This window comes from Salvia hispanica, chromosome 6 (genome assembly GCF_023119035.1).
Source record: "Salvia hispanica cultivar TCC Black 2014 chromosome 6, UniMelb_Shisp_WGS_1.0, whole genome shotgun sequence".
NCBI classification, from domain to species: domain Eukaryota; kingdom Viridiplantae; phylum Streptophyta; class Magnoliopsida; order Lamiales; family Lamiaceae; genus Salvia; species Salvia hispanica.
In genome coordinates this window covers 29,299,636-29,309,864 of record NC_062970.1, presented here as the reverse complement: position 1 = coordinate 29,309,864, position 10,229 = coordinate 29,299,636, and the positions used below count along the sequence as shown (strand labels likewise).

Sequence of the window (10,229 nt, the reverse complement as noted above, 5' to 3'; positions counted from 1 at the left end):
CACTTTTTTCAATGATGTACTAAATCTGATATTATTTCAAAATTATTTTATAATTCCCATTGGTCATCCTTCACTTTATTTCTTTATTTCAATATCAGATATAATTTTATAAAATTAAATTTAAAATCTATATTTTTAAATATCAGTAAATTATTTTAATTAAAATTATTAATTTATGTATTCTTTCTCCACTCATAGCTATATATAATTATATATATAGAAATAAAACTATGGAGCCAGCTCACACAAAACTTTTTTATAATAGAATATATAAATTAATAATTTTAACTAAAAATAAGGAGTCCTATTTATAAGCGGCGCGAGTTTTAAGAAATGTTAAGAAAAGTGAGTGGAAAAAAGTTAGTGGAATAGATGTCCAACTTGTATATACTAGTTTTAAATGAAATGTGAATGAAATGAGTTAGTGGAATGTGAGACCCTATTACCATTTATGGTGAAAGTGAACATGGACTCCTATTCGTGGATGAACTAAAATAGAAAAACGAGACTCCTATTCGCGCACAGAGGGAGTATATAATAGTGGGACCCATATTCCACAAACTTTTTCAACTCACTTTCCTTTATACTCCCTCCGTCCACCAAAAATAGATCACTTTGTGTATGTCACAAGTTTTAATGTAGAATTGGTAAAGTAAGAGAAATGAGGAGAAAAAGTAAGTAAAGTAAGAGAGATAGGGAGAAAAAATGAGTAAAGTATGAGAGATAAACTTTCCATTTTAAGAAAGTGATCTATTTTTTGTGGACGTTCCAATATGACAAAAGTGGTCCATTATTTGTGGACGGATGGAGTATTTCTTAAAACCCGTGCCAAAATTAAAATGAACGATTATTAGGGGACGAAGGAAGTACAATACAATACGATAAATGAGAATATGTATATAGAGGGAGAGAGAGGAGAGAGATATCAATACATTGCAATTTATAACACAAACTCTGAAAAACTTTTGGCCTCGTACAGATTGAAAAAATGCCAAATCCGTTAACAGTTTCCGAAGTTGAAAATGAATGAACACCAAATATAACCAAAAAAGAAAAAAGTTCATCAAATTAGCCAATTCAGAACTACAATATGTATAGTTAAGTTAAATAAGTAGAAAGAAGCATCCCACTAATGAAACCTTTTGCATGGATAAAGACTTATAACTTGCAACTACAACTTCCAACACCTATCTAACTAGTTTACTAAAACTCATTTAATTTAACAGATTGCAGTTGTCTGGTGCTATCATATACAGCTTGAAGTAAACTGCAATCTGGAAACTAAAAAATCACTCAAAATTCACATGACCAAACTTCTCTCATCATCTCTGGCTATCTTGAGATTCTTCGTTTCCTTGAGAGAAATCGAGAGCAGTGTAAGTCTGGATACAAGGGCCATGCCCGCTGGAATCTCTTGTGCGTCCTTGTTGTGCTCGTCTCACCTCTTTCTGGTGTTCTGTCAGTTCACCACGTTTTCTTTTTGCTCCCAGATTAATATTTTCACAGCCCTTTGATCCGTGACCAGGATTGCTCAACATTTCAACTCTCTTTGAGCATTTCTTTAGAGTATTCGTCACCTTGTATTTGTCTAGGCTGCTGGTAGCGTAGTGATTTCTGCTGCATATTTTTAATTTACCGTTTCTGGACAGCTTGTCCAATGTCGGAACTAAGGCTTTAGGAAATTCAAGCTTGCTTTGGAGGCCATAAGTTGAATTCCAGAAATTAGTTGTGGCTGCGGAGATGACTGAATTAGGGTGATCGAGAGTTCTTTCAAGGAGCGGCGCCTGGAAATTGAGGAATGAAGAATCGAACTGGACTGATGGCTGACCTTGCTGCAAACATTTCAGCATTTGAGACCATAAAATCTGAAGATTATGACTAGAATTGCTGTCGAGAAGATGCATTTCGGATAGCCATTCGAGCAATGGGCTTGATACGGCCTGAGGAGTTAACAGGATAGATTCAAAATTTGCTTACGAAAACACAAATGGAAGGAAAAGCAGAAAAATGAACAGAAGCCTAATCAATAAGAAAATGTTAGAAAGTGCTATGTCAAGAATTAATGGATGCATGTAATGTAGAGACTTATTTTAAAGGCATGGTATGAGGTTTAGGGGAAAGAAATTTATTTATTCAACAGTAAAATGCAGAGATGAGAATCGGACCTCAACCAATATCAGAACATCTTCCTTGTGGTGTAGGCATGCAACAAATTTGACTAATTCCTCCAGAAATCTGAAATTAAGAATTGCAAATGTAAGACATGCTCATCAATGGAAATGGATGGCGAGTTGTAGTCTACCTTGAAGCCACAGAGAGAAGGGATTGGCCAGTTCTGTGTATATTCATCCAGAAAAGCTTCATAAACCTGGAATATCCCCATGATGTTAAAAATCTATACAAACAATTAGACTGGATAATTAAAGAATATCTGACAGATGATGCAGTCTCAAATTTCCAAGACCGAATGGTTCTTAGAACCTAAATCATTATATGTCTAATACGCATTAATATAAGCATATATCACATCAGCACAACGAGATAACTTGCGTTCAAGGGGAAATGAATTGTTCACCCAAAAACTTGGAGAGTGAGAAACCACTAAGGGTAGCAGACAGAAAACCAGAAGTGATGAGTTTTACACATTTTGTAACTACTTTCTATCAAACACCTATAATAGAATATTTTAACCAAGCATATATGCATGACTAAGGAGATTTCTCCACATTTTGACTTGATCATGCTATTGCAACAATGTAACATAATTCCTCACTTCATAATGGCCACAACTAGATTCAGTTTGATGCATAGCACAGCAGAAATTTGTTTAACACCAATGGGATCCCTAGGCTCCAACTATGCACTCAGCAGTCTTACTTTTATAATAGTACATGTTCACCATACCAAAATTTAAGACCATTATTATTTAAAATCAAATACAGATTTATCTACAATAATATTGATCATGCTGGTTCTTAAACTCTTTCCACCTCTTGATGAAAGTTCCACTACAGAGAGAGGCTGCACAATCCATATTTAGTTTAGAAGACCATCACAAAATAGACAAGTCAAAACAGCATACTAGGTATTTAACTGTACTTGGTCGGTAATAAAACATGTGGTAATTTCAAGAGTATATGTTTTTTTAACAGCATTCACACTTACCGAGCTGCTAATAACATCCAGCTCGTGAAGCCGAATTTTCTGAATTCAGAATCCATATAATGTCTGGCTTCCGACCTCATACCCCAAACCATTTGCTTCATGACACATATCATAACATTCCCGTAGAGTAGAACAAATTCATCACTGCATTTATTTTCTTTCAGCTCATTTCTGGTGTCAACTGATGCAATTTGATCGATGAGTCCATTTAGTACTGCACAAAGATCTACAGAGAAACTCTTGGCAGGGAGATGGAGACATTGTGAGGCTCTGTCAACAGACACATAAAGCAAATCCCATGCATCCACGACAGTCTGGACCTCAGGATTTATATCAGAGACTGACAGCAAAGCAAATGGATACGACAAGAGGCGCAATAAAATAGAGTAACCAATGTTGTCAGTCTCCATTCTCAATAGTGACGGATCCTTTTTGCCATCTATCAATTCTTTAAAACAGTTAGCTACAACTACCCAGCTCTGTAAGGTGTTAAGCCTGATGTTCTTATAAAGTGAACAAGTAAGCGCATGAAGAATTTCATGAGGGTTGTATGAAGTTAACAAAAACTTCAGATATCCTTGCAAATGCTCAAACACAGATTCACACTCAGGGGCATTTGATAATGACTTTGCAACTACAGAAAAATAGTTGTTACTCAGATATACAACTGGAAGAACCTTATCGTCGAGACCCCTAAAGCAGATATCTGCCACCAACCCATGTGTAGTCTCAGTAGCAAGTTCCATGTTTTTAATGCACTTAAGCTCTGATCCCACCTTGTAGAGAGGAGACTCAAGAATGGAGGGTTCTAATCTCTCAGTCACCATCTTTACAAATTGAAGGCATATGTGAGGATCATAGTAGTTGTTATCAACTTTTGAAGTCATGTTATCACACATTTTCTCCAGGAATCCGAATAAAGTATTAAGAGATTGCATAACCTTGTCATATGTAATGGATACACATCTGAAAGCTCTCTGAACTGCTTCTAGCAGACATCCGAATAACCTTAGAGCTGCATTACTTGTCAGTTCTCTAAATTCAGGATCAACACTCTCATTTGATCCTCGATCTACAATGATGGTTATTGTTTTAATTAAGAACTCCAGTTGAGAAAGCTTCCAAGGTGAACATTTTAATGGATAATGCCTTAATTGGCACTTCTCAATACCCATATGACCGTTTACGGAACTTTTATCAGGTAAAAGTAGTGGTTCCTTGTTATGTTGATTGCCAGATGCTTGCTGATTTACTCCACGTAGTAGAGAGTGTAAGTGATCCAGACAGAAATTCCACAACCAGATGTTCTTATTATCTGGTCCAGCTTGGAAGACCACTTCTATAATAGGCTCCCAGACTGTTATGATCAGTGACTGACAGTTAACAGAATCTTCAAGTTTGTGTAGTAGATAAGACCATGTGCTCAAGCAGGAAGCCTGAACAGATACATCACATTTACTTGACATAATTCCTATGAGGGGTGCCATTATAAGCTTTATCTTTTTTAAATTTCTCTCAGCTTCAGCCTCGGTGTTGTTGAGAACTACAAGCTCAATTAAAGCATCAATGAGGCCTTCCCAGGCGACCTGCAAGGAGCAAGAAAGAAATTGAGATCCTATTAAAAATTCTACCCACATGGGCCACGCAACACCAACCAACTCCAACAAAAGAAGCTATCTTCCTTGTTCTATTGCAAAAGATAATTCTGATTGTGAGAAAGAAGAATAAGTTATTTAAAACAAAAGAAACTAGTTTATAGGTAGTGTTTCTCTTTATGTTAAACCTAATTTACCTACCCATGAAACTGCTTCAGCCAATTGAGTTATTCAAAAGATAATCTGTGGGGAAGATAGTACTCCCTCCGTCCCGCTTTAGCAGTCCCATTGACTTTTCTGCCTTTTTTTGTAAAAATAATAAAAAATAGTTAAAAAGGAGAAATTGTAAATTAAGAGAGATAATAATATAGAGAAGAGTCTTATCTACATAATTGTCTCTCTTACTTTACCATTTCTCCACTTTAACTATTTTTTATTATTTTTACAAAAAGAGGCCAGAAAAGTCAATGGGACTGCTAAAGCGGGACGGAGGGAGTAATATGTTTACTGAAAGCCAAATGGGAAGGCTAGAAATGATTATAAACGTGAATCATGCTGATGAAAAACATGCTAATCACTTTCGACAAAACAGATCTCAACATATATGCACTACCCTATGAACAAGCAGATGAAAAGACCTAATGGAAGTTTAAACATTTCCATCATATCAAATTTTGTTTAAACAATATTACTTCATGATGAAAGAATATGGCAAAAAAGATATTAGCTGATCCAGTTAAAAAAGTACTCACAGTTACCAGAATTGAAAAGACATGCCTAAGGCAAATGAAATTTGTAACTCTCTATGAATCAACATTATACCAGGGATGCAATCTGAATTTGTGAGTCATAATCTGAGAAAGTAAGCTTCAGAATTTCCAACATTTCATTAACCAAATGTTTAGTTTTCAAAGCATGTGGCCCAAGCAAACGAATAAACCATCTCCATGCCTGCAGACAAGGAATCTTCATGCCTTGGCCCAACAACTCTTTAATAGCGCCGAGCAATTTCTTCTTCATATCCACAGCAAGTGCCTGCTTCCAATGTTCCACGTATGGAAAATTTTAGATATTGCCAGTCCAATGTTACTTCATCTCAAGTTGTTAAAAAACTTCACAAAAAAATGAAGCAAAGTATTGAAAAAGGTATGAAATGGAAGTATTTATGACAAAAAGTGAAGACAGTATCGGACGATATAATGTTTGAAATGACAGGATATCAGTTGCCAAAAGCACTAGGTATTGAAGAAAATAATGTTAATCAATCTATATATGTATCTAAATTCTAAACAACAAATGAATATCCTCACACGAGCTAAAACCTAAAAGTGTTATGTGACTTTGAAATTTTGAAAAAGGAAAGGAAATCAAATTGATGGATAACAAAAGAACTATATATCACATGGCACCTTAGAGAGAGAAACTGGTGGAGGAAATATTAAGGGCCCAATCTTCAGCAAACATCTCTCTGACATATCTCTGTCTCTTTTATCAAGACTGACAAGCCTTCTATAAATTGGTGGAATCCACAAACTTGAAGTCTCTCTCATTTGTTCTGTCAACGAAGATACCAACTTCACCACAGCCTATTATATAAAATAAGTATCGTCATGAAAATCATAATGAGTCAGATAGGAAAAATTATACAAAGATGAATAATGGAGATGTAAGCCACGGAGTTTTGCAAGTAGTAGAACTAGATTCAATCTTTACCTAACAAGACAATTAACAGAACGGGATTTCTGGATGTTACAAGGCCAAAGCAAGCTTTATGCAAAATATCCAACGTATTTAAGATAAGCAAGTTAATGTTGTCAAATGAAAATACTTACACACCTGCATTGCCTCAAAAGTTATTGAAAGTGAACCGATTGGATTGTCAAGGGCATATGTAACTGCCCTTAGCAAAGAATGCAAGTGTTGATCCAACATGGATGAACTCAATTGTTGGATTGATATACACCACACACCTAAATTGCATACAGTCTGCAGTCAACAAAGCAAAAGTTTGTTAATCATCACCTACAAAAGTAGCACAACCCTAAATATAATGTAAAACAAACCAACATACCTTGATTTTAGTTGTTGTGATGACCTTAACCAGGGAGTCAATTAGTACATCAGCATCGCGACCTATAACACGCAGAAACAAAGAACATTCATCTCATAGTCTCACGCCAATCTCTCCAGTAAAGATTCCCATAGTTAAATTAATACAATAAGCTCTTGCTATTAAGCAATGAGGTTCCATTTTCTCATAAATTAATACAATAAGCTCTTGCTATTAAGCAATGAGGTTCCATTTTCTCAATGAGAGATTTCAAAAAAAGGGATTAAATTCGCAAGCCTTTCGAAATTAGGGATTAATTTTGCTGACCTTTCAGAATATGGGATCGAGGCATACAAATTTTTCATAATAAGGGATTTTGATTTTTTTTCTAAATTTTCTCTTCTTTTTTAAAATTATTTCCTTCATATCATTTGTGAATTGACTAAACTATCCACCCTCTTCCTCTTCCCTTTCAATGCATACCTTTCACGAGAACAAAAATCTAAGACCTAATTTGCTAAAACCCAGAAAACATGGATAATTAAATTGAATTAATGCTAAGAAGACGAGCATAAACTAAATATTGTGGAAATGCACTGCTTGTATTGAAGAGTAGAATATTGTTGTGGATGAATTTTCCTTATAATTGCCTGTTCGGATTTGGCCCCTAATTTTATAAAAGTAAGACAACAATCTTACTTCAGTCTTGGAAACCATAGCAATTGGAGTTTGGGAGTTGAATAAAATGGCCAGAAGCCACTCGGGCAATTAGTGACAGGGGAGGGTGGAAGCAGTTAAGAGAGGAGGAGGGTGGAGGCAAGTGGTAAAGAGAGGAAGGTGGGGGCACGGTGAAGGAGGAGGGTGGAAGGTGGATATTTTGGTCCATCTGTAATCGTTGGAAAGGAAAAATAAGAAAAAAAGAAAAAAAAAATAGAAAAAAGCCCAAATCCCTTGTACTGAAAAATTCGCATGTGTCGATCCCGTTAGCGAATTTAATCCCTGATTTCGAAAGGCTTGCGAAATTAATCCCTTTTTCCGGAATTTCTCTTTTTGGATACACCTCCAAGTCTATCACGCCTCAACAAATGTGTTGATGTTCTTTTCTTTCTATGAACTGCTGGAATGGTAAGTATGGCTGTGCAATATTTCTTTACTTTTTCTAAAATCAACATAATAATAAAAAGAGGAAAATCGATGCAAAACATCACAAAGCTCAAAATTTTGAATAACTACCTCCGATGGAAGCCACAACAGCAGGGTGGTAAATCATAAAACCCAAACACTTCAAAGCCTGCGCAGCTCTGATAATAACCCAAGAGAGAGTGGCAAATCACAAGAAATTAATAATGAATTTTTCAATACAAAAATATGAGACTTGTTCGAAAATAAAGAGAACGAAACGGCACATACATTTCTTCATCATTATAGGATATATCCGCGACGAGGGAGGATATGATGGTGCTAGATGAACCGGCGAGTGCCTCCACGGCGGAAGAATCGGCGGTCGATATTTCCTGCAATTGTAGTAGATTCGAGTATGCCCGAGCTTTGTCATCTGATAGTAAAAGGCCATTGATCTCATCAATCTGCTCTCTATAATCCCCCATTTCTTGATAGATAGATTCTTCTTAGTTGGATTTAGAAGCCCTAATTCAGCAAGTCCGACCACTGTGATTTTGGCGCCTTATTTGGGAGGGAAAATTTAAGCCTCTTTATACAGAAATTTCAGAAAAAATGATAATTTCGCTGGCTTCGGAAATTTCGGAAAAAAGGATTAATTTCGCTGGCTTCGAAATATGGGTCCGACGCATGCGAATTTTTCGGAATAAGGGATTTTTTATTTTTAATGCATTTTCTCTTCTTTTTAATGATTATTTCGTTCCCAACATTTATTAATTGACCAAATTACCTTCCGTAAATTTTTAACACAATTTATAAAAAAAATAAGCTTTTCTCCAAACTTTCTTCTGCCCTCCTCCGCTCTCATCCCCAACTTTTTTTTTCTCAAGAAAAATAAATAAGAATCTGTATATTGTTCAGTGAAATATTTCACCTCGAGTTAAATCAATGTTCAAAATAATCAGGACACTCAAAAGGATCAAACTTATCAGACTGCATAGTAAAAGAAAAAAAAAACTTGAACTGCAAAATTGCCAGTAATTTCGTGTTAAAGAAAACTGGCAAGCACATTGCAAGGACGAGAAATAGGGTATCAAACATCAAAATGCATCTTCTAAGCTATGCTGAAGAAGAGGATCCAGGGGCAAATTGTTCATCGTTGTCACTTCACTCTTCGAACTGTCTCTGACCCAGAACCGAAATATCCTCATAGAGCGTGAATTCTGTTGAAATTGAAAATAAAATGTACTTAGTTAGGTTTATTAGTTAGTTTTTTTTTCTTTTACTTAGCCTATATATAAGGCTTCTTATTGTAATTTGTTGTAACCAATTATTAAAAATGTAGTCAACAAAGTAAATTTCCCCTTCTCTGTCTCCTTTCGTTTTCTCTCTTCACCGAATGGTTTCTGCAATTCATCGCAGTTTTCTTTGTTCTCTTCAATGAAGATTTCTCCGTCTATTCTGAATCTCCATTTCTTTGATACCACTTGGTTGGTGTTTTGGGAGGATATTTGTTTGTATTCTTGGTGAATTTTCCAAGAGTAATGGTGTAGTATTGTGAATTGGTTTTCTGTAGTAGAGATTGATCTAGTTGTTTGGAGTGAGGTGTTTTAATCATGTGTAAAGGCTGATATTGAATTGAGATTGGCTCAACTCTCTTCACCATTATAACAAGTGATGAGCCTACTCTTGATTGAATGCCATATAAAGATCTATGAAGCTGTAGAGAAATGGTGAATTTTTGGTAGTGATGCTCAAGCAGGGAGATGGTTTACTATTTTTTTGTTGTGGTAGGGATTGGAAGTTGCAATGGCCTGTCAATTGTCATGAATTTATATCTACGCCTACTGCTCAGTTAGGATTGTGAAGTAATTCAAATTTGTTCGAGCATGGTTGCCTCAAGTAGATTCTTTCCGAGCAGCCTAACAACCTTTGTTGATGAGATGATGATGAAGTTGTTTTTCTGCTAAGGGGGGGTTGATATCAAATTTGGCAGTTCAAGTTTTTCAGCTAAGTTGTGTTCATGTATTGCTACACAAATAAATCCATAGAAGTTGCTACTGCTGATGGTTGTTCACTAGCCTATCAAGAGCAGTTGGAGAGAGTTTGGAAGAACTGATATAGCATCAGTCAGCAGCATCATGAGTGGAATTTCCTGTTTGTAGTTTCTTAGTTTGGTGCTTCTTTCCAAGATGGTAGCATTTGTTTGTGCTTCCATCTTGAGGGGGAGTGTTGAAATTGAAAATAAAATGTACTTAGTTAGGTTTATTAGTTAGTTTTTTGTTCTTTTACTTAGCCTA

General features: G+C 35.7%; 1 protein-coding gene across 1 annotated transcript; it reads right to left on the bottom strand.

Annotated features, from left to right (window-relative positions):
* Positions 1 to 1,016: 1,016 nt before the first annotated feature.
* LOC125193104 lies at positions 1,017 to 8,452 on the bottom strand. The gene is made up of 10 exons (XM_048090844.1): positions 8,221 to 8,452; positions 8,044 to 8,111; positions 6,832 to 6,893; positions 6,597 to 6,746; positions 6,170 to 6,346; positions 5,583 to 5,795; positions 3,166 to 4,751; positions 2,303 to 2,368; positions 2,166 to 2,235; positions 1,017 to 1,940 (listed from the first exon to the last, which is right to left on the bottom strand). Exons 1-10 carry the CDS (start codon positions 8,415 to 8,417, stop codon positions 1,323 to 1,325), a joined length of 3,207 nt encoding a protein of 1,068 aa, XP_047946801.1. The 5' UTR covers positions 8,418 to 8,452; the 3' UTR covers positions 1,017 to 1,322.
* Positions 8,453 to 10,229: the final 1,777 nt, after the last annotated feature.